We start from the raw sequence: 25,739 nt of genomic DNA, 5'->3' as shown, positions 1-25,739 counted from the left end.
TAATTCCTAAATAACTAAGTCCATTCCCTGAGCATCTCTGTAGAACTTGCACCACACACAGGATCCAACTGTGAAGAAATCCAAGCAATTTTATCCTTTAAATCAGTGGTTCTCAACCTTTTGTTCACTATGGATCTCTTTAAATACCTTTTGTGGCCACAGACCATGGCCATGGACCCCCCAAGACTTAACTCAAGATTTAAATCATAACATGTAACAACATCACAGGCCCCCAGGAGTCTATGGACCACAGGTTGAGAACCACTGCTCTAAATGCTTCAAAAATTCCTCCGTATGGCCCTGGTGATGAATCTCTGGAGCATCCTTCTTATAAGTTATTATACTAAGGATATTATTCTATAGTGTTTTAATTTTTATTTATGTATTTATATCCCTTACTATTTTTATAAATAACTCAAGTCAGCAAGTATACCTAATACTCTGGACTATGGCACAAATTATGGAAACATTTTGTATTTAAATTTAAGTGTGAATTCCATTAAAGTCACTTGGCTAGATGGATTTGCAAACAAATCCAGTATACTAGAGCATTGCTGCAATTCAGAACAGTATTGAGATATCCTTTACCCTTTACAATAGTGGTAAATAATATTTTCATGCCTAGAGTTTGCACTTAGTAGATAAGAAAGATGAGGGATGATGTGAAATGGGGGATCAATGATATTAAATGGGTGGGTTTATTTACAAGTGGTATGCCAGGATTTTCTTTTAAATTATAGGTTGAGGGATGTTTTGTTTTCTTATTTCAATACTTTCAGCTTTTTAAAGCTCACACAACAGCTTTATTGTGCTTTTCACTGAAAAACTGAGAAATCACAGTAATAGTTGGTAACTGCAGATTTCATTGCTGAAAGGGGGTAACAGGAGCCTGATATAAAAAATGAGATTATTTTGTTTCACCAGAAGCATTCTGAAATAACTATTAAGAAGAGATTTTTCCTTTCTTATTAAAAATATGAAACCAAAGTACTGAACTTACATTTGAAACTGCATTTAATGACATATATAATTTTTGGAGAATTCTTCCCAATTAAGGAGTTTCATATCTATTTCGGTGGGTGAAAAACTCATTCTTAAATTGCTTTCACTGAAATCACTTTTTAGAAATTATTAATATTTGCTGCTCTATTTCATTGTTTAAAACTTGAAATATTTGAACATACTGTACATAGTAGGTAGAATAGACAACATCACCACCAGATGGATCTGTAGCTGGCTGACAACCATACTCAACAAGTAGTCCTAAATGGCACTACATCCACATGGACAGAAGTAAGCAGTGGGGTACCACAAGGTTCCATTTTAGGCCCAGTACTCTTTAATATCTTCATAAGTGACTTAGATGAGGAAATTGAGGGGGAACTCATCAAATTTACAGATGATACCAAACTGATAGGAGTAGCCAACACCCAGAAGACAGACTCAGGATCCAAAAAGATCTAGACAAACTTGAACAATGGGCCCTATCCAACAAAATGAGTTTCAATGTGTAGAAAAGCAAAGTTTTACATTTAGGCAGGAAAAATCAAAGGTACAAGTACAGATTGGGCGAGACTTGGCTTAAAAACAGTAACTGTGAGAGATACCTTGGAGTGCTAGTGGACGATCACTTGACTATGAGCCCGCAATGTGCAGCAGCAACCAAAAAATCTAATAAAATTCTGGGTTGTATAAACAGAGGCATAGAATCAAGATCATGCGAAGTATTAGTACTGCTTTATAAAACCCTAGTAAGACCACACCTGGAATACTGCAGCCAATTTTGGTACCAATCACAAAAAAGATGTTGAGAGTTTGGTAAAAAAAATCAGAGAAGAGCAACTAAGATGATCAAAGGCCTGGAGACTAAAACATATGAAGAATGGCTGCGGGACTTGGGTTTGGCTAGTCTAAAGAAAAGAAGAAATAGGGGAGACATGATAGCAGTGTTCCAGTATCTGAGGGGCTGCCACAAGGAAGAGGGGGTCACGTTCACCAGAGCACCAGAGGAAAGGATGAGAAACAATGATTGGAAACTGGTTAAAGAGAGAAGCAACCTGGAATTAAGGAGAAACTTCCTGACAGTGAGGACAATCAACCAGTGGAACAGCTTGTCTCCAGAAACTGTGGGCGTCCCATCACTAAAGATTTTAAAGAAGAAAGCAGACAATCACCTGTCCAAGATGGTATAGGTTCTCCTGCTTGAGCAGGGGGCTGGACTAGAAGATCTCCAAGGTCCCTTCCAATTCTATTCTATTCTACTCTACTCTACTCTACTCTACTCTACTCTACTCTACTCTACTCTACTCTCTCTACTCTACTCTACTCTACTCTACTCTACTCTACTCTACTCTAATACATTTCCTTTCTTCATTTATATGATCTTGGATAGAGATAATTCTTCTCAAAGAATTATCCAAAAATCATATAAAAATATAAAAAATATTCTTGGATTATTTAGAATACTTATGACTATGTAATGTACAAGACTTATAGGAATCTTTCCATTCTCTGATTCAGATAGTGCTTTTTATTGTGCTTTATTAGTCATATCAAAAAAATGAAACATGCAATGATTTGATACAAAGTGCTTATTAATTGTTTCCTAATTAATTGTAAAATTTAATCCTATTACTGCTTTTACCACTTGGCTTCTTACGGTACTTTCTCTGTCTCATTTTTTAATGGTAGGAGCCTTTTACAACTTTCTTCCTCAATGCAAATGATGGTAAATTTGATCATCCGGATCGAACTTTTTCTTCAGTGGCAAGATCATGGAGGAATAGCCAACGAGACACTTCAGATGTCAAAGTAAGAAGTAATTGGATGGCTGTCAGTATGATTATATGCTACAATTGCAGAATGGAGGGGAGGTTGTATTTCACATACACAGAAAAGAAAGTGCAATGATATCATCATTTTTAAATGCCTATTTTACATACTATGATGAATACAAGCTTTACCAATATCTGAGCCATTAAAAGATCTTTTGTTCCTGATCAAATAAATAAAGAATTCTATCCCAATTTAAATCAAATAATCACAGACTGGAGAAAAGCCCAATAAATTGTTTTTTCCTGCTGTTAATATTTGGCCCATTCCATAAATATAGCAAGATTGGATGTGACCTTAAAGTGTTATATTGTTATAGCTTTTCTAGCATGAATTTTCCTTTGCCTGGGGCAATTAATAAAGCATTAATGACAAGATACATTTAAAATGTATGTTTTGTGTAAGCCTCAGCTTTTACCTCATTGTGCCTCCGGATATTATGCAACAATACACATTAGATTAAACTTATATCTACATAATACATGGAAACGACTAGAGAACAAGGATGCTTTTTGAAGTATTGCCATGCACTCATTCTTGCATAAATGGATTTTATAAGTTTTTTTATTGTACTATGAAACCCAAGTTTCTTGCTTTATATTAAAAAATAAGGTCCTCTCAGTTTCAATTAGTTGGCAGTCTAGAAATCTCATAAAAATATATACTTACATAAACAGCATTTTTTTAAAATGATAAATAAATATCTTTATTCATTCAATTGTATCATTATATACTTGCTTGAAATCAGAAGATATATTGAAATTGTTTACACTTATTGTAAATCCCTTTTAGTCTTTTTTTAAAAATATATATTGTTAGAATTGTTTCTGAAGGCTCCTATAAGTTAGAAGTCTATCCATACTAATGCTATTAGGAATTACATTATTTATGTATTGAATTTCTGCTCTGACTTAGAAGTTAAGAATAATTGGTTGAACAAAAGACAAGTAAACTCATAAAACTTTACTAGGTTCTTTTATTGTTTGGATTCCATTGGAAATCTATGTTCCCCAATATATAATTAGCACAACATGGAAGGTATGGTTTTTGACCTGCAATCATCAATAGCAATATGTGAATTAATACACATTTTTTCAAATGAAGAATAAAGAATATATTTTAGTGTTATATTTTATCATTGAACTTTAAAATAGAAGAATAATATAATATCCCAGTTTGGTAGAAAGAACTATGCATGTGGAGAGGAGAATCTATGCATATTTCTGGAGGCTGAAATCCTTTTGTGTTCACATCTTGTGAAAGTAATGATTGGCATGAAACTTTGATTTAATGTAGCAGTCCTTTTAGAAAGACAAAATGCAAGGTTTTCTTATCAGAAGTATTTATTAGCCATCTGTTTTTTCCACTAAGATTCACTCTAAATATATAAAGTAAATACTAACATGAAGCATCCATCTAGTTTATGAAAGCTGTTTACCCAGGCAAAAGCTGCATGTAATAGATTATTTTGTAATGGTTTATTACAAATACTACAAGCATGGTTCTCTGATCTATGTATAAATCTTTAATACATTTTGCAAACTTAACAAGTTCAGAATACATACATACATACATACATACATACATACATACATACATATAAATTATATGTTTCTGTATTTGAAAAGGAAATGACATATATATTATCCAATCCAACCTTGACTTGATATTTTAAGAACAAGCAGATGGGTGCCTCAGTTTCATATATCCCATTGTCTCCTATCATGCAATGAGAAATGATAAGGAAGTTTCCACTATTATTATTATTTTAATGGAGGTTTCCATTATTTTAGATTTCCAGAAAGTCTATCATGTGTCGTTTATAACATAGGACAATCCACTATTTAAGTTTATGTTGAAGCACAGTACTCTGTTTGAATTCCAGATTTGGGAACCTTGTGACTGCCTTTCATCAATAAAAACCCAAGCAGTTGACTAAATAGATTCATAGGTCATCTAGTCAAGTATTTCACTATTATATTACATGAAATGTTTTATAAATTTAAATTATGATTTTAAATTTGCATGTAGGCAGACAAATAATTCATAGATAAATATTAATTTTCTTTTGGCTTATGTATTTCTTTGTTGTTGACAGTTACAGCAATGCCTTAAACAGTTTTGAATATTGTGTAGGAAATCATATTTTTCCTTAAACCAGGATAGGTTGATATTCTGATGTAAACTGAATTACTTATTTTTTCTTTTGCAAAACAGCATATTAACATTTGTTACAGACTTCAATTGTAGTGTACTGACTTGATTCCCTTAAATTTCAGGATTAAGGTTTACACCTACCATTTTCATAAGAAACCATTGCATATGAATTTGGATATTAATTTTAATTTTCAAAAGCAGAAAATTACTTAGGAACAAAATACACATACTACCCTAATTGATAAATTAGTATGTTAGACTATCCTGCATTAAGAAGTATAGTTAAAAAATACTTGTAAAGATGCTTTATAGAGTAATAAAGAAGCTAGTGTAATGTTACTTTAGAAAGACGCCACTCTAAAGTGCAGAAATATAATGTTCAAAAACTAGTTTTTGAATGCCTCTCAAACATATTATATTGCTCTTGGACAAGGCTACAAATCAGAAAAGGTGGCCAGAACAAGATGTAGCTAAGATGACATATTGTAAATTAATAAGGGTAATGGGCATTCTTATAACTGAATGATACCCTCCTCCCATCAGCCAAGATGATTATTAAAATAATGGTTACCAGGAGATCACTTTGAATATGGCAGAGAAAAGAATAAAGAGAATAGAGACCTGAAAATTCAATGGAAATATATTAAGTGAAAATATCTGCATTGGGTTTAATTTCTGGATATAAAATTGCATGTTTTAGACATATTAAATTAAACAAACTAGAGAACACATTTAAAATAGATCATATAAAGTTGGCCATATACATTTGATGAATAAAATGTGAATAAATGAATAAAATAAAATAAAATGACTATTATAATATTTTTACCCTTTTAAAACTTGTATCTTTGTTATTTTTTAACAAAAAAAGTCACACGAAAAGTAGCTATTTATTAAATATTACAAATTTGCATTCTTTTACTATACAGTAGAAGAAAGGTGACAATTTAAAAAATAAGATATTGGGTTTATTTATTTTAGAAGCTTCTACAATTTTCCAAATGAAATTCAAAATGGTAGCAAAGCAAAACACCATATTATATATAAAAGATATATAATACAGAACAGAATGGCAACAAAAAAGCCACATTAGTGCTATGTAAGAAGCCAAGAAATAGCAATAACACTTAGACTATGTACCACTTCACAGTGCTTTACAGCCTTCTCTAAGTAGTTTACAGAGTCAGCATTTTGCCCCCAACAATCTGAGTCATCATTTTACCGACCTTGGAAGGATGGAAGGCTGAGTCAACCTTGAGCCGATGAGAATTGAACTTGTGAACTGCTGGCAGCTGACAGTCAGCAGAAGTAGTCTGCAGTACTGCATTTTAACCACTGCACCACCTCAGAACAGTTCCTTAGAACTTGATGTTCTAGATCTAAAAGACCACTATAAAAATACACATAAAATACATATAAAGGTTTATTGTCAGGAATGTAAACTGTTCTATTAACCATGCAAAATATGAAAGGCTATTGTTAAGGAATTGTTCGATCCAATTTTGAATCCACAAGTACTTTGTCTATGTGTGCCACATTTTAAGAAAGATTCAGTAAAAGTGGAACATGTGCAAGAGAAGAAAACCAAGACCTCTGAAGAGAGGGCCGAGGGAATTCACATGTTTATCCTGGAAACTGGGGCAATCTACATTTTTTTAAATATCAAATATTGTGTAGAAAAATATCACCTGAAATATAGGACATGGAATAATGTTGCTGGAATGCAAATTCTACTTGAATGTTAGAATTAGCTTCCAATAGTCAAAATAGTCTGATAATTATAGATAATTTCCAAGTGAAAGCTGGACAACCATGTGTTGTGAAAGGTAAAAGATGGAATGGAATGGAATGTGTTTTAGATTCCAGACTCTGACAGGGAAGACTAAAAAATATAATTGACTGAAATGTCTGACACGTTAGGAAATGCTGATGATGATGTTCAAGTTTCCTGGATTCATCAATTTCATATACAATATCCAGTGGTCAAAGATCCCTCAAATATCAGTAGTGTCTATAAGCTTGTCAGCTTTTGAAGGGGAAGGGGATGAATTAGAACCCAGAGCAAGGGAAGAAGGCTTGTCTGTTCTTACATTCCCTCTTTCATCTCAGTCTGGAGCTTGGGAATTGAATGCATGCCTCAGCCCTTAATATTTATGCTTATCCATTATCCATCTCTTAGGTAATGGCAGGGTCTTTTCTACCCTCCCCTGACATTGGATTTCAAGAATGGGGTTGTGATTTAAATGATTTACCTAGCCCAGTGGTGGCGAACCTATGGCGCAGGTGTCAGAGGCGGCACTCAAAGCCCTCTCTGTGGGCATGCGCACCGTTGCCCCAGTCCTGGGCCTTCAGCTGGATTTTATAAAACCTTTTCGCTTTAGGCCTACACCGCCATGTGCAAAAAAAAAAGGTTCAATCAGTCAATTTCAACTTCTCGTGGGAAAAAAAAAGTTCTTGCAAAGTTGGAATTGATTGATTGAACTTTTTAGTCCCATCCAGTCTGCCATTACCACTGCAGCCATGCCCACCCAATTGGCCACACCCAGCCAATGGACCACACCCACCCGGCACTCGACGATGCATAAGTGGATTTTGGGTTGCAGTTTGGACACTCAGTCTTTTTTTTTATTGAAAATTTTTAAGTTTTACAGAACAATTCTCTTCCCCGAACACTCCCAACCCTCTCCTACCCTCCCCCAACCTTCCCAGAGCTGAATACAGGCTTAATTAAATTTTTAAAAAAGATCCTAAAACACATATAAACCATAAGCAAATCTAAATACATTAATTAAACAAATTATAAAATAATTAATAACAATATATATATATGAAAAGAAAATACGAGAAGGAAGGAAAAAAGAAACAGAAAAAGAAGAAATCAGATAAAAATAAAAATAAAATTAAAAAAAGAAAAAAGTCTAAAATATCTTAAATTTTAAATATAAATTATTCAAAAACTAAATAATATTTTTTATATCCAACTTATATTGTATGAAATCTATCCATTTTTTCCATACCAAAAAATACTTCTCTTGCGATTGATCTTTCAAGAAAGCCGAAATCTTTGCCATTTCCGCCAAATAAGAAACTTTAAGAAACCACTCTTGCAAAGTAGGCAAAGATTCCTTCTTCCAACATTGCCCTACTAACAACCTAGCCGCTGTAATTAAATTTAACATCAATATAGTCTCTTTACTATCACAATCAGAAACAATACCTAACAAAAACAATTGTGGGGTAAATTTTACCCTTCTTCTAAAAATTCTTTGAATATTCCACCATATCTTAATCCAAAAAGCTTTTATATTTTTACATGACCACCAGATATGATAATAAGTAGCATCCAAACATCCACATCTCCAACATTTAGGCTGCAAGTCAGGATACATACGAGACATTTTTTGTGGATCAAGGTGCCATCTATAAAACATTTTGTAAAAATTTTCCCTTAAATTTTGGGCTTGTGTAAATTTAACATTCCTCACCCAAATAATTTCCCAGGTATCTAATAAAACCGGTTCATCAAAATTTTGTGCCCATTTAACCATACATTCTTTAACTAATTCTGCTTCTGAATCCAATTCTACTAACACCCCATAAATTCTCTTAATATGAGTTCGTCTTTGATCTTTTATTTGTTTTAACAAATTCTCATCTTCTCTAAGCAAACCCACATTACTATCTATCTTCCACCTCTCCACTATTTGTCTATAATGAAACCATAAATAAATAATATTTTCTTGTGTTAAATCTTCCAGAGATTTTAATTGCCAGTTTTTACCATCCCATCTAAGTAATTGTGCATAAGAAACACTATCCATCTTGACTCCTCTCCTTATCCTTTCTATCGCATGCCACGGTATGGCCCATAGTGGAATTTTAAAATCACTTCTATAATATTTCTTCCAAACCCGAAGTAAAGAAATCCTTATAATATGAGATTTAAAAACCCTATCAACCTTTTTATTAAAAATTAAATAGGCATGCCATCCAAAAAGTAAATCCCAACCCTCCAAGAGGAGTATTTCTACATTTGTTAAATAAACCCAATCACTAATTAATGTTAAAACCACAGCATCATAATACAATTTCAAATTCGGTACCTTGAGTCCACCTCTCTCATGAATATCTTGTATAATTTTAAGTTTTACTCTTGTTTTTTTCCCTGCCCAAATAAATTTATTGATACCTTTCTGCCATTCATTTAAATTAACCTCATTCTTTAAAATGGGTATCATTTGAAATAAAAAAAGAAACTTTGGCAGAACATTTATTTTAATCGCCGCAATTCTTCCCAAAAGAGATAATTGCAGCTTCTCCCAATTTTCCAAATCTCTTTGTATTTTGACCCACAGCCTTTCATAATTATTTTTATACAATTTTGCATTAGAAACAGATAAAATAACCCCCAAATATTTTACCTTATTGACAACCTCAAAATCTGTCAACTTAACCAAGGTCTCCTTATCCAAATTAGTCATGTTTTAGGCAATATTTTAGTCTTATTATTATTAATTTTAAAACCCGAAACCTGTCCATACTGATATATCAATTGTAATAACTCTACTACAGAATAAGTAGGTTGAGATAAACAACTAACAACTAAGTCATCTGCAAAAGCCCTTAATTTATATTCTTTTTTATTAACTTCTATTCGTTTTATTTGCTGTGATTCTCGAATTTTAATCAACAAAATTTCCAAAGTTAAGACAAACAGCAATGGTGACAATGGACAACCCTGTCTAGTCCCCTTCTCTATTAAAAACACCTCTGATAAACCCCCATTAACTATGAGTTGTGCCGTTTACTTTTGATAAATAACACAAAGAGCTTGTAAAATTTTTTCTCCAAAATTCATTCTCTCAATTAATCTTAACATAAATTGCCAGTTCAACTGGTCAAAAGCTTTTTCAGCATCTAAGAATATCAATCCTGCAGAAACCTGATTATTTTTATCTAAATATTCTAATAAGTTGATAATTTGTCTAACATTATTCGGCACTCGGTCTTTAAAAGGTTCGCCATCACTGACCTAGCCCTCTTCATAGGATGATATTTTTTTTACTAAATAGAATGGGTTTGGTTAAAGAAGAGAGGGTTGAGTACTTTGCTGAAGCCATTATGTGAGCCTTATCTCCTGGTTTACCCAAAAAAATGAGAATGGGTTTATTATGCATGATTAGTTATTGATAACCTCATGTTCTACTAAGCAACACATTTTTTTCTAAATCTCACGGTCTGGCTGCATAGTAAACTTTTTTTGTTTTATCTGGTAATAAGGAGAAATTATTTGGTATATAGTTATAGAAGTCCTCTTTTTTTCTCCTTTTGAAAGTTAAGAAAAAGATTTGCCAATTCCCTAGAAATGGGTCCACCATTCAAGACCGGAACATATCTATCAATAGAGAAATTACTTAAGATGTTTTAAACATACAAATGTAATGTAGTAAGCAATGAAACAAAGTTGAACTTCAAAATTAAATGCAACAAAATAAGATTACTTGAATAATTTTGTCTGTGCAAAAAACTGCAGATTTTGCATGATGAATAATAAAGCTTGTTTCTTTTGTAAACAGGAACTAATTCCAGAGTTTTACTACCTGCCAGAAATGTTTGTCAACAGTAATGGATATAATTTTGGAGCCAGAGAAGATGAAACTATTGTGAATGATGTTGAGCTTCCCCCTTGGGCCAAGAAGCCTGAAGACTTTGTCCGCATCAATAGAATGGTAAGGGTTTTTTTTAAATCAAGTTTGCTAACAACTCCACAGGATGTATAAGCTAATATAGCCTTGTTTTTATTCACTGTAAAGCAACAACTGAAAATATAAAGGCAAAAACACACAAAGGAGTTATTTGATTGCAACTGTCTTGTATTAACACTACTGGGCTTATTCAACGATTTTCATTGGAATTTCCTTAGTGTAGGCTTATGATAAAGCCATAATTCCTGTGATAAATTTAATTATTTTGTTCAACCTGATAAAGGTTCTTACAGTTCTTACAATCCCTAATAAAAATTCCATTGATTTCCTGAAAAAAAAGATCAGTACAAAAAATATTATCGGTTAGGATTATTATAGAAAAGTATTAGCATTATATACATGCATATCTAATTCAGTCTCAGTTTAATCAACAAATGAAACACAATTATACCTCAAACTCCATGTTTTTCTGAATATTGTGATTAAAACCCTCTAATCAAAGCAGTACAAAGGAAAATATATTTATCAGAAAAGTTATAGTAGTAAAAATGGAAAAAGTGCCAATACAAATACTACATTTAGAAAGGCAAATATAAAAATACATATAGTCAGGAATAAACTTGTTCAAACTGCTTTCCTTGCGTATATGTGTATGCATGTAGCTGCTTCGCTGGCCTTTCAAGCTGAATTGTTCTCTGTATATTAACACACATACATAAAATTATATTTTTTTTATCTTAAGAGTGCCACAAGACTCTGTTGCTTTCTCTGCAAAAAAATTAATAGATACACCTCTGGAAACTGTTTTTGGGGATACAATATTATTTGCTAGTTATTTTATCATACATATAAAACAATACTTTCCTAACCAGTATGGTGGAGTGGTAAAGGAAAGACTGAAAAGACCAAATTCTGGTCCTTCTCAGCCACAGAAACTCATTAGTGTCGTTAAGCAAGTCACACTCTCTCAATCAATCTTTCTCTAATGTACTGTATTGTGGGGAAAATTGGCAGGAGGAAGCAGGAACCTGGAGGTCCTGAATGAAAGTCGTGATATAAATTTTACAGACAAACATTTAACAAATATTAATTATATAATCCCAACAGTGCTTTTCCAAAAATCCCAAAGTTAACTACATAAAGCAGGGGTGTCAAACTGCAAGCCCACAGGCCAGTTGCATCATACAGAGGCCGCGCCCACCCCAGCTACAGCAATGCCAGAAAAGTTGCGATACATCGCGACACATCACATGACCTGGCGACTTTGACATCCATGATATAAAGGATACACTCAATCAATTAGAATAGAGCTGGAAGGGACCTTGTAGGTCTTCTAGTCCAACTCTCTGCTCACGCAGGAAACCCTATACCATTTCACACAAGTGAAATACAGTTCAGTGCACCTTTTCCCAGGAATAAGCTTCACTATACACATGATTTGCTGCTGAGTAGGCATGCATTGTAAATATAGAAATAAATTATGATAACATTTCTACATTTACTTTACAAATTATATATTATATATTTATATATGTATTCAAGCCATTATTAAAATAATAAAAATATTAAGAGTTAATTATATATGTTTAAAATAAATGTAAAATTATCCATCAAACCCAGATGGCTGAATGTAATGCTTTTATGTCCATTATGTTTTATAATCTAAATTAGAATTTATGGGTGCTGAATCTAATAAGACTATTTCAGGTTTACTTGTTAAAGTGCATTTCCCAGAGCTGCTTTCTCTCTGAATAAATCAACACATTACAGAGGCTCCTCATAATTTATCCAGTAGTATTGTAGCATCCATTCTCTTTTGTAAAAGAAAGTGCTTTCTTAAGCATTTTTATATCAATATTAGATTTCTATGAAAATATTATATAAGGTTCCTGTCTCACCTATCTCATTTCATCTGTAAAAGGCCTCTTGCAAGATGATTGGAAATTTTACTCCAGAAATAGAGTATATCTTTTTGTGTCAGACAAGTCTACTGAAGGCCTTCTTTTGAGTCCCTGGAGAAGTCTTCCTCAACCTTGGCAACTTTAAGGAGTATGGACTTCGGCTTCCAGAATTCCCAAAGTAACTTGCTGACTGAAGAATGGTGGGAGTGGACGTCCACACATCTTAAAATTTCTAAGGTCATGAAGCACTTCCCTGGCAAAAAGCAATTGATCAGAATAGAATATAAATATGTGTATCAATATAATTTGGTATAAGGCAATTAAGGATATTTATAGTTTCTTTGCCAGATACAATCTTGTGTCATTATGTTTTCCCAGATCATTAGTGAATGTTATGTTTATTTGAAACTCAGCTTTAAATTGAAATGGAAGACAATTGCATTGATTGTTTTGATTGATTTAATTAATATAACCTTTCATTCAGCACATGAATCATATTTAATAAGCAACAATTCCATGTGTTCAGTTCTCAGAGACTGCTTGGACAAATCCCTGCAGTTTTCTTGGGAAGCTTTTCAGAAATGGTTTGCCATTGCCTCTGTAACAATATACAATAAAAGAAAAAGAAAAACACAAAAGCAGAAACACAGAAAATATGAAGTGTGGGAAAATTCATTCAGGGGGTCCAAGCTAACTTCTCTTGAGTTTGTTTCAATTACTCTTATTTTTCCTCACTTTCCCCTAGAAAGTCAGTACAGACTTGATGTCAGCTCTGTGTGGTAGTTCAGGACACAAAACAGACTCTACAAAACCTTTCCAGACTTTCTGGAGCTGTATTTTATTAGTATAGGCTATACTAACTAGATCTTGAAAACTTGACAGCATTTTTCCCCATGCTTCTTTTACTCAAGACAGTTAAGAGAGCTAGTTTGGAATTTTTTCTAAAGTTTTCTTTCTGTCAAGTTTATATCGTGTTTTGCTATCTCTCATCACATAGTTTCTCCAAAGTAATCTCTGTGGTTCTCAGATATCTATCCATTGTTTTCTGTAATAAAGAGAAATTCAACGCATTCAGTTTCTCTGCAATCTCCATTACTTTCAGTCCTTTGTCATCTAACAGCCCAACAGCCCAACCTCTTTCCTTCTTACTTTTTAATTTGAATATATTTAAAGAAGTTCTTACCTGATGGTATCTCTTTCTATGGTATGCTCCTTAAATTAGTTTATTATTTTTTTCTTAGTACAACTTTACACTTTCCCCCCATATTATCTTCTTTTTATCCTTCTCATAACAACAGACTTTCCATTTCTTGCAGAAAAGCTTCTTGGGTTTTATAGCTTCCTGAACACTATAGAAAGCCATGTTGGTTCATACTAAATTAGTCTGAGTGTCTTAAATTGTGAATATATTTTAGTTGAATCTCAGTTGGTTGATAGATTGATTATGTGCCATCAAATCAATGTCAGCTTTATTGATCACATAGATTTTCTCCAGGACAATCTGTTCCTAAACTGGTTTTTCATGTCTTCCAATGCACTCATCACCACTGCAACTAAGTTCATCCAACTTGCTACCAGTATTCCTTTCTTTGCTTCTACATTTCCCAGCAATGGACCCTTTTACAGAGATGAATAAACCAATTTCAGTGGTTTAAAATAAGCTTTCAGGTTTGGCTCTATTGACATTTCTTTTCAGTCTCTTTTTCATCAATCCTCTCATTATTAATGGCTTCTTCTTTGTAGTCAAATGTGATTTGTGTAAGACTGTCATACATTTGCATACATCCTAAATGTAATAGTATCATAATTACCATTTCCTATTGTTTTCATAATGATTATATCCTGGTCACATCTTAGGACTTAATTTAAAGATGGCTCTCCTGTGGAAAGTTCCAAAAACCAAATCTTCTAAAGCATGTTAATTTAAGTTATTTAGAAATTTGGTTTCTTTGTCATGACTAAGACATAATGTACCCAATTTATGTGAAACCTCCAATTATTAAAATAAGTTGCTTGTACTCCTGGTTTCATTCAACATCTCACAATTATCCTTTATATTTTAATCAGTGGGTGATAATATATCTCTAAATCTAATTTACATTTGTGGACAGATATTGCCACCTATAGTGATTCTACAGAGGAAGCTAGGACTTTTTTTCAGTATGTTAATTTTTATATATTACCAATACTTTCCCCTCTGTAGTTTTCCCTCTCCTGGTACCAAAATTTGCATTCCAAAAACAAGTAAGAATTCTTAGTTCTCATTTTGGAGCTTTCTAGTACTTGCACAGAAATACCTATACATATGCCCTCTCTCAAATATTGTTGGTGTAATAATAATAATAATAATAATAATAATAATAATAATGAGGAGGAGGAGGAGGAGGAGGAGGTGGTGGTAGTGGTGGTGGTGGAGGAAGGGATCCTGGAGGTCATCTAGTCCAACCACTTGCTTAGGCAGGAAACCCTATACCATTTCAGAAAAATGGCTCTCCAGTCTCTTCTTCAAAACTTCCAGTGTTGAAGTTTCTGGAGGCAGGTTGTTCCACTGATTAATTGTTCTAACTGTCAGAAAATTTCTCCTTAGTTTGGTTGCTTGTCTCTTTGGTTAGTTTCTTGTCCTGTCTTCAGGTGCTTTGCTATATTTATCTTTTCTTTTTTTTGTCTCATTGATATGACAAGTACTTGTCCCTTGTACTATTTCTTGAAATTTCCACACTTTTCTAACTGGATGCTGCCCAGCATCTGTCATCTTTCCTCCAGCTGTGCCATATTTTTCATTTTATGCAGTAGCAGCCTATCTCCATTTCACTTCAGGTGGAATCTCCTGCTCTTATACAGGTTTGGCTTTCTCATAATGCTTTCCAGTGCCACATGAATCTAAACACTTCCACTTGATGCCACAATGTTGTCAATATCTAGATGGACAGCATACTTTTTTTGGTTCTTCTAGATTTCAGTCTGATATCTAAGATGGAATAGATCTCAGATGTTCTCCCCCCCCCCCGATCATGATGACATCATGATTAAAATGATATAATCCATAAATAATATTTTCATGAAAGCTTGTTGATACACATGATGGCTCTTCTCACGTGCATCACTCATTCCAGTAGCTAACTTATCTTGATGCCTAATCCCTGCAGAAGACCAATCAGCATACTCTTTCCTACTCTCCTGCTAAACAGTATTGTAAAAATCCCAACTTCCATTTGCCCTCTGTTCATTTGTTGTGATTGCCAAATGCAATTTTTTATAATTAATCCAATAACTATCAGAATACTTTCTGAAAAATGAAAATCCATTAAATTTATTTTAAAAATAGGGAAAATTTTAAAAATTAAAACATATTTAAAAAAACCAAAATCCTGCAACTGCAGTATCAACAAAGAAAAAGTATCAAGATCAAGGGAAGTGATAGTATCATTCTGTTCGACACTGGTGATGCCACATTTGGAATACTGTGTCCAGTTCTGATCACTATAATACAGAAAATATGTCAAGGCCCTAGAAAGAGTGCAGAGAAGAGGAACAAAGATGATCAGGAATCTGGAGGTTTATTCCTATGAAGAAAGGCTAAAGAAACTCAGTGGGTTTAGCTTAATGAAGAGGAGACTGTGGGGAGACATGATGTGGCCTTCTAATACTTGAAGGATTGCCACTGGGAATACAGAATCAATTTATTCTCCACAGCACCTGAAAGAGGACAAGAAGCAAAACGTGGATACTCATCAGAGAGAGATTCAACCTGGAAATAAGCAGGAATTTCCTGACAGTGAGAGCTATTAAACAATGGAACAGCTTGTCTCCCAGAGTTATGGGTGCTCCATTGCTAGAGGTTTTCAAGAAAAGATTGGACAACCATTTGCCCAAGGTGGTACAAGGACTCCTGTTTTGGACAGAGAGTTGGACTATTTCCCCCCAAGATCCTTTCCAACTCTGTAATTCTATGATTCTACAAGTTCATGTCATGACATATTAATATGTCAACTTTTCCTAGTATATGCTTGCTTTTAGTTACGCTTCTTTGATACAAAGCTTTCAAGGCCTATATAAAGGCCTATTTTTAATTACCTTTAATGCCATAAATGCTGAGATATTTGGAAAATTATGTTATCTCATTTGAAAATGAAATATTTACCAGATTTATTTTATATTCTTTGATCCTGATATTTACAAATGCTGTTGCATTTTAACGTTTACATATTTAAAAAATCTTTTATAGAGATTTTTATTTAAAATCTCTGTTCAAGACTTTCCCAGTTTTGCAGATAATCACTTATGAAAATTAGAAGACAATGATGATTACTGATGTCTTACATGCATGCATAAGTTAATCATGTATTCATATTTAACAGTATGTGTACATATTTTGTGTACATGTGTGAGATATATATTATTAAGCTCCGTTCTATTTATATTTGTCAATGGCTGCTATATGTGAGGGGAATACTGTAGTACTGCATAATAACTTGATCTCATCTAATTTAGAAAGCATTTTGCAAACTAAATGAGAATATTTTATATGTTTTAACTGAGAAATAATCTCTTATTGAAAGAAAATCCTGTGCAGATTGCTCTCATTAAAAAGGCTAGAGGAGTGATTACATTCAGTAACTTTTAGGATTTTAAGAGCATTCAATTTTTACATCAGTAATTGTTAGCTTAGTTTAATTTATCCATAGCAAGCTAGACTGATTACTACTGACATAGCCATGAAACATTAATAAAGCATTGTGTTCAATGCTAACATGATTATGGCCTGACCTCAATGATGTCACAGAGGACAGAAGCAGTAAGTGTTCTTGCTAACATTACCCTAATGCTGGGTTCATCAATCATAATCTACCGGTTTACAAAAAAGGGAAGCAAGCTTTTCACAGATGTGACTTCGTAGTCTTGCTGAGCTTTTTGATCCCAGAAGACTTGTGGTGGCATGAGAGTCTGAAATAAAACAGGTTCAGAAACAAGCCAAGCATGTTAAATCAAGGTAAGAACTGTAATGTGAAACACACAGAGACACAGTAAAGCCTTTAAAGCAAGTATTTGTAATTTCAAGAAATGACCTGTTGTAATCCAAGACTAATTATGACAATATTTTTATTATTTAAGGCACAGATTGTAGTATATTACAGATTGTAGTGCTGAATATAACAAACAGAAAATATACTTTCAGATTCAGGAAATGTCTTTCTTTACCTAATATACTAGTCTTGTCATTTAGAAAGATGGAATATATAGATATTTTATGGAAATCCAAGATCATGTCCATATTCAATATAATGTCTCCCTTCCAATTTGCTTCTTAAATAGTCATCTATTTATGCATATTACTCATATCCTGTCCTTCACATTTTCCAACTTCGCCTTCTATTTTATCTTTACAATGACATTTGAATGTGATACTTTGATCATCACAGTTATTTGATTAAATGAGGCCAAATGGCTGTAGGTAATCCAGTAAGTTCTTTTGTTCAAGTTATTATGCAGTACTACAGTATTCCCCTCACATATAGCAGCCATCTCAATAATCCTAATACAGTACTTTAGTCTCTATACCTGCCAAGAGCCTTAGATGTGATCCTCAAAAGTTCCTTCAAAAGTTGCAATAAAGCTGTAATTGTTCACATAACAGAAGATAAAAATTAATAAATATATATCATTCAAAAGTAGGCCAGCTTATTCTGTATCTCTAAGTTAGAATCATTTATGAACAAACTATAAAACATCAACCCGTACACTGTTGATTTCCATATAAAGTTGCCTATTGATTATAAACTTGTGATGACTTCTTCTACATGCAAAAGAGATTGGTAGTAACATGTGCAGTTTTTTCTGTGACAGCACCCTAACAGAAAATATAATTAATAAAGACAGTGAAACCTTTATCCAATTAATCAATTAAGAGAAGAGGTATTCATTATTCATAATTGTCTATTCATCCAGTGACTGTATTACCTGCAATAATATTATTATCACAAATTACAAATTTGCATCATTTATGTCATTTGCATGTACAATGGAGAATCTGTTACAGCTGAAGTCTGTTGCATCAAGGTCTGTTAAATAAAAATTTCATTGTATATAATAATTATGTAATTCTGGCATCCTTCTCCTCACAACCTTGTTTAATGAGAGCATACACCCCCCCATACACACCTAGAATTGCTGCCATTCTCTATAGTCCTATATTTGTTTACTCTGAAATAAAATTTACTAAATGCAGTTGTTCTAGCTTTCATTTACTAAGGCATATGATTGTAACAGTGATTAAAGAAGAAAAAATGATTGTAAGTTTTTTGTTTAGTTAATTTTTTGCAGAATATATTTTTCTTAACTCATATTTAGCTAGTAATGTTATTTTCTAACTAATATGGAAGACTATTAGCAGATAAAATCGTATGGCTCTGACTCAATCGAGGCTATATTTCTGTTGCCAAACTGACATGAATTTTTATTCTAAATAATTTCCATCTGAAAACTCTGCATGCTCATGTTCTGTGTATAGAATGGTTAATGTGAGATCAAATGGTTAATGTTAGAAATATTGAAAAAAATGGCTGAGGCAGGAATAAAACATAAGACTTCAAAATCTTGTTGTCCACTATCCATCCAAGTTTCCTTTTATGAAATTCATAATATTCTGGTACTGTTTAAAATTCAGTGGTTTAAATATACATCTACACTATTCGTTAAGAGTAGAAAAATGGCATAATTTTACACACTGTAAAATTATAGTCTGTAATTGAAATAAAAGAGCTAGAATTTTACAGTTTGTGCTCTATAATCAAGTTAATCTGCAATAGTTCTTTTTAAACTGATTGAAATCCATTGCCTCACAAGGTTGATTTTAACAAATATTCTAATGAATTAGGACTGGGAACAAAGGTTTTTGCTGCATTTGAAGAATTACATATCAACTAAGAAACCACAAAGCTCATTAGTATTCTTAATTTTATAACCTGCCTTTATTTTAATCTGAAAATAGACAGGGAAATAGACAGGGATAGAATATGTTTTCTTAAAGAGGTGGATGAATGTGACAGAAGGGAATTTAGCAGGAGACAAAGATAAGATAAGATAAGATAAGATAAGATTTATTGTCACTTTTTCTGTGAACACACAGGCACACATTAAAAATGAAATTCAAATGCTTATATATGTGTGTGTGTGTGTATGTTTGTGTGTGTGTGTGTGCGTGTGTGTGTGTGTGTATATATATATATATATATATATATATATATATACACAGAGAGACACACGTATATATTAAATACTATTGCTATACTATATTATTGCTATTGTTATTAAAATCTTTATGAAAAAGATTTTGAGATACTAATTGTAAACTTAATATGAATCAACAGAATGATATGCAAAAAGCAACTGTAATTTTATTTCATATTTATTTATTTAGACTGCATCAATCCAAGTTTAAGTTTCAAGCCATAAGAAATAATAGTTCCAGTTTATTTTGCTTTGGTCAGATCCCACTTAACTAGTATCCAAGTCTTGACATAACTTTTAAGGTTTCAAAGAAAATGGAACAGATTCCAAGAATGGTACCAAGGATGCTCAGATAACAAAAAAACTAGTCCTTCAAAAAGAGATTGAAAGACTTGAGCATGGATAACCTTGAGAGGAAAAAACTGAAAGGAGATGTGATAGTACCTTTTGTCACTCCAGGGTTCAGGAGACAGTAGAAAGAACCTGAGAAGTAGATTTGAATTTTTGAAAAAATGTATAATTTTACAATTGAACCAATAGCAAATGAAAGTGACAGGTTTCCCTCAAGCTGAGTCTCAATGGGTTCTATCAAAAATGCTTTGATTTGGATGATTACTGTAGACTCAATAACATGAAATAAATATTTTTAGTACTGTACTTCTCAACAAGCTCTCAACAGAGCGAACAGCATATATGAAGAACTGAATGTCAATAAAAGCTCACAAAAGCGTGTATTTTGAAAGCTCATAGCAAGCATATTAAGAATTTTAAAGGAAATTCTGAGAAGACGATCTTGTTATGCCATTGGCTTTGTAAAAGTGTAATAGACAGTGATACTTGTATGAGAAGCATTTTTTTCCTTTTTCATCTCGATTTCATTTCTAGGCTCTGGAAAGTGAATTTGTATCTTGTCAGCTTCACCAGTGGATTGATCTCATATTTGGCTATAAGCAACGAGGGCCAGAAGCAGTACGGGCACTTAATGTTTTCCATTACTTGACGTATGAAGGTTCCATAAACCTTGACAGCATCACTGATCCTGTTCTCAGAGAAGTAAGTATCTTAAAATTATTAATTATTGTTTTTTTGTTACACAATAGGTTATTTTGTTACACAACTTACAACAGTTTGTTTAGTGACCAATCGAGGTTACAAAAGCTCTGAAAAAAGTGACCTATGTCTGTTTTTCACATTTATGACCATTGCAGCATCCCAATGGTCATGTGATCAAAATTCAGCACTTGGCAACTGGTTCATATTTATGATGGTTGCAGTGTCCTGTGGTCATGTGATCACCTTTTGCAACTTCTGACAAACAAAGTCAATGGGTAAGCAGAAATTCATTTAACAACTATGTTACTAACTTAACAACTACAGTGATTCACTTAACCACTGTGGCAAGAAAGGTCATAAAATGGGAGCAAAACTCACTTAACAAATGCCTCACTTAGCAACAAAAACTTTGGGCTCAATTGTGGTTGTAAGTCCAGGACTTCCTGTACTTCAAAAAAGCAAGTGTCTGTATAATTGCACTTGGTTAAGCTTGCTTGTTGTCTCATAAATTGTTCATCTGTATCTTGAATAATTGATTCAAAGCAGTGAAAGATGGAAATGTGGCTTAAAATTTATTACTATTTTGAAGTAATATGAATCAACATATATGTTATTAAGATGTAGATGTATAGATGAGAGAACGTTGCTGACATTACAAATATTCCTTTGGATTTTCTACAGTTATATTGATTTAATCAACAAGTGAAGTTAAAATAGGTTATGTGTTTTTTCTAACATGTTTAGTAAATTACTAACTAGAAGAATTGGACATTTTGAAATCCATATATAGGTACATTTATTATATATACTATTTATAAAATCATGTTTGATTTTGTTTATTTATTAATAAATACACATTGAATAAAATAGCCCAAACATGAATAAGCATGCAGGTTTCTTTTAGCATGTATGTATAGTATTTTATAGCACTTTTAAAAAAACCAAAATGGTTTCTGCAGAATGCCCTTCCATGTATTGTCTCCTAGCTTGTCAATTCATTTTAGGAAAATTATTATTAGATTAACGTGGAAATATAAAACATCCTATAAAAAGATTCACTTTGGTTGAAAAGTGTGAAGATGCAACAGCTGCAAGATGAGTGTGGTTGTGTTGAGGCTGCATACATAAGCTTCCATGCCCTATGATATCTGCCATCTGTTGTATGCAAAACAAGCAATAATTTATACAAAGGCAGTAGAATACTTGTGGCTTATTTTCCCTGAAAACCAAGAATCTGGAAATTTACAGTTAATTACTTAATTATCTCACAAACTAGATATTTAATTATATTTCTAAAACATTTCTACAGTTTAGACTATGTTGTACATTATGAGATATTAGAACCCTATTTCATGGTAATTGAAGGACTGTATGGATTGTATCTTTCATGCAATCACTGAAAAAGTTTAAATATTTTTATCTTACATTTTAATATTGGAAAAGTAAAATATAAATTTAACAAATAAATACTTTAAATGATTTGGATCTAAATTTAATTCATCATTCAAACAGACTCAATGAAACCAGTGCAACTCACTCTCATTTATTTCAGGAAGTCTAATAAATTAACTATGAACATATCAAGAGAAAACTTCTTAAAGAGAATTTTTGAGGACAAGGTTTAGGATAGCATTTCTCCATTTCCAACGATCCTCCCAAAGAAGTTATATTTTTAGGAATTCTATTCTTTTCTGTTTGTGTATACTTTGACTTCATTCTGATACCAGTAATCCTAAATATAACAACCAATCATTTAGTGACCATTTGAAATTACAACAGCACTTAAAAAGTGACTTACAACAGGTCCTCCCACCTACAATCATTGCATAATCCCCACAGTCATGTAATCAAAAATAGGGCACTTGAAAACTGGCATTTATTTATGAAGGTTGCGGCATCCCGAAATCATGTGATCACCATTTGTAACCTTCTCAACCAGCTTCTGACGAGCAGAGTCAATAGGGAAACTGAATTTACTTAAGGGCCATATGATTCGCTTAATATCTTGCAGCGATTCACTTAACAATTATAGCAAAAAGGTTGTAAAATTGGGTATCCTGCCTTCCTTTTTACATTCAGATATTTAAGAAGGTTTTTAAAAATGTTTTTGTCATTTAGATAAATAGACAAAAATGTTAGCATATTTACAGGCCACCTATTTGATTTTGTATAGAATACCTTTATTTCTTGCTTGGATTTTCATATATTCCAAATGCTTGCTGTAAAAGCTCCTGATCCAGTCAACCTGATATTCTCCAGGTATATTGGAAAAAACAGCTTCAAAATTCCTAGGTGGTAGGATCATTAGCTAGAAATTCTTGGAGTTTTAATCCCAGTACATCTGCAGGTTACCAGTTGGGTAATGTTGGTCTAGCTTTGCATCTTATGCGTTATGCTAAATTATTGTACCTATATATTATATATTTCAAATTAATAGATGCTTCCAGTTACTTCCATGGTTTATTTTTTCCCTTATTAGAACTATTCCTCAGATTTTTATTTTATAAGGTTGAGATATGTTTAATCTGAAATGCTCTGAAAAAAAGCCAAACAGAGAATGTGCTGACAGTAAATATGTACCAAGTTATACTTTCTTTATTTTTTTATAAACTATTAAAGATCTGGTTAAACTGTAAGGATGACTTACAGTATAATCAGAGATCATGGGCAGGGTAAAAATAATCTTTAGGGTTTTTTTCATTAGAAGTAGTGTATACCAAAGAAGATCCAGAGCAAGCCAAATCATTTTTCTTTAATTATTATATCTACTGTACGTCCAAATATTATTTATAGTCTAATGAAATGATGTTTTGTTGGGGGAATGAGAAGGAACTATTGTTAGATACACACAAATTGGAAACATAGCAAACTCTAGTTTCATCCGATAATATTTATAAGAATGCTGATGTAATGCTAGTTTCCCTTTTTCAAAACCAAGAAATTTAGTAAAGATAAAAGATAAAATGTAATAAATAGCTCAAGGATATTGATTTGTTTTTTTTCCTTGACAGGTGAAATCATAGTTACAGCACTAACCACAGCAACTATTGCATTAAAATGTCACGAAATTAGAGGTCAGAATAAGATATAATTTTCTTCCATATGTCAGATTAAAAATTGACTTTCTTTGACAGCATAGGATCTCTAGCTGAGAAAATTATGACAGCTTAACTCATCTTGGACTTGTACAACAGTAATTGATAATGAACTTTTCCATGACAGCCCTCTCCTGTGGAGAAACATGACAGAACATCTCTGCTACAAAGTCTGTATCCCTGTTTAATATGTAAACAGCAGTTGCAGTGGACACTGGATGTTGTTTGGGATTGTCTTAACTATTGGTGTTCATTGTAAATCCAACCAATGCTTTTAGCCTTTTCAGCTATCATTAGAATAGTGATTGTAAGAATATTAATGTATAGAATTAGCAGACACATTGAATGTAGATTACAATGTAGTTCTTCAACGTTTTTATATACAATTTCTTATTTTCTTTTATTTTAGGCACATAGTCATTTGCATAAAGAAATATCCTTTGTAGTACTTTCATTACCATTCATGAGCTGTGTGCAAATTTCCATTTGGACATGTGACAACAGCTCTATGGAGTCCTTCATGATCTTTATGCTTGATTGCTTGCTTGTAGATACTTTATTACCCTTTATTACTTTATATCATCAGTGCAAGTGAGTGTGGGGTTTGCTCCCTCTTTATTTACAGCAGCTTGCCCTGCCAGTGTTGTTGGAGCTATAGTTTCCTTCCTTCCTTCCTTCCTTCCTTCCTTCCTTCCTTCCTTCCTTCCTTCCTTCCTTCCTTCCTTCCTTCCTTCCTTCCTCTTTCTTTCTTTTTCTTTCTTTCTTTCTTTCTTTCTTTCTTTCTTTCTTTCTTTCTTTTCTTTTCTTTCTTTCTGGATTGTTTTCTGTTTGATTGTTTGTCTAGTGTTAATCACTATTTATTGGGGTATTTTATGCTGGAAGGAATGTTTTCTTCTTTGCTTTTTTGTCTCTTTTGAGTAGTGTGTAAATATGGTTTATTTCTATGTGTCTATTAATGGCTGATTTGTCTAAATGGCAAGCATCCAGACATTTTCCTAAAATTTTGGGATTTATCTTGGTCTAGGACAGTGATGGGGAATCTTTTAGAGACTGAGTGTCCAAACCGCAACCCAAAACCCATTTATGTATCGTTGGGTGCCGGGTGGACGTGGCCCATTGAGGGTGTGGCCCATTGGGTGGGCATGGCTGTGGTGGTAATGGCAGACTGGGTGGGACTAAAAAGTTCAATTCCAACTTTGCGAGATCTTATTTTTTCCTGTGAGAAGTTGAAACATATATTTTTGCAAATGGCGGCAGAGACCTAAAGCGAAAAGGTTTTATAAAAACCAGCTGAAGACATAGGACTGGGGCAATGGCGTGTGTGCCCGCAGAGAGGGCTCTGCGTGCCACCTGTGGTACGCGTGCCATAGGTTTGCCACCACGGGTCTAGGATACTCAGTTTTTCAGATGAAATTGTGGTTGAGTATAAAGCCATGTGTTGTAATATTAAGGAATTTATAACATGTCTACTGATTACTAGTTGGTGTTCATGGATGCGCTCTGCTGGTCTTCTGCATGTCTGTTCTAAATATTGGCTGTTACAATCCATTGTATATTACAGTTAACTCTTACCTTTTCCTTCTTCGGCTACTGGTCTTTTGGCTTGCTAAGATGTTTTGGAGGGCTTTAGTTTAATTGTGTGCTACAGTGATGCCATTTGTTATAATAGTCAGTTGTTTGTTTTTGAAATGTTTTTGATATATTGTCATGTTATCCTTTTCATACCTTGTATTTACTGTACTGTAGTGGCTTGAATAATCAGGTTTTTT

The 25,739-nt window shown here is 33.1% G+C and overlaps 1 protein-coding gene across 10 annotated transcripts in view; it reads left to right on the top strand.

The window, feature by feature from the left end:
* The window catches only part of NBEA (neurobeachin), a 375,860-nt gene that overhangs the window by 310,708 nt on the left and 39,413 nt on the right, over window positions 1–25,739 (top strand). For all 10 annotated transcript variants that reach the window (XM_039327273.1, XM_039327274.1, XM_039327265.1 and 7 more), the window contains 3 exons: window positions 2,692–2,811; window positions 10,566–10,718; window positions 20,708–20,875. In XM_039327273.1, the coding sequence (XP_039183207.1) occupies window positions 2,692–2,811; window positions 10,566–10,718; window positions 20,708–20,875 (441 nt within the window). The remainder of the gene's footprint in view (window positions 1–2,691; window positions 2,812–10,565; window positions 10,719–20,707; window positions 20,876–25,739) is intronic.

Source organism: Crotalus tigris, unplaced genomic scaffold, assembly GCF_016545835.1.
Source record: "Crotalus tigris isolate CLP2741 ecotype Arizona unplaced genomic scaffold, ASM1654583v1 scf7180000024359.8030256, whole genome shotgun sequence".
Taxonomy (NCBI): Eukaryota; Metazoa; Chordata; class Lepidosauria; order Squamata; family Viperidae; genus Crotalus; species Crotalus tigris.
The sequence above is the reverse complement of the archived record's forward strand: the minus strand, read 5'-3'. Positions and strand labels throughout refer to the sequence as shown.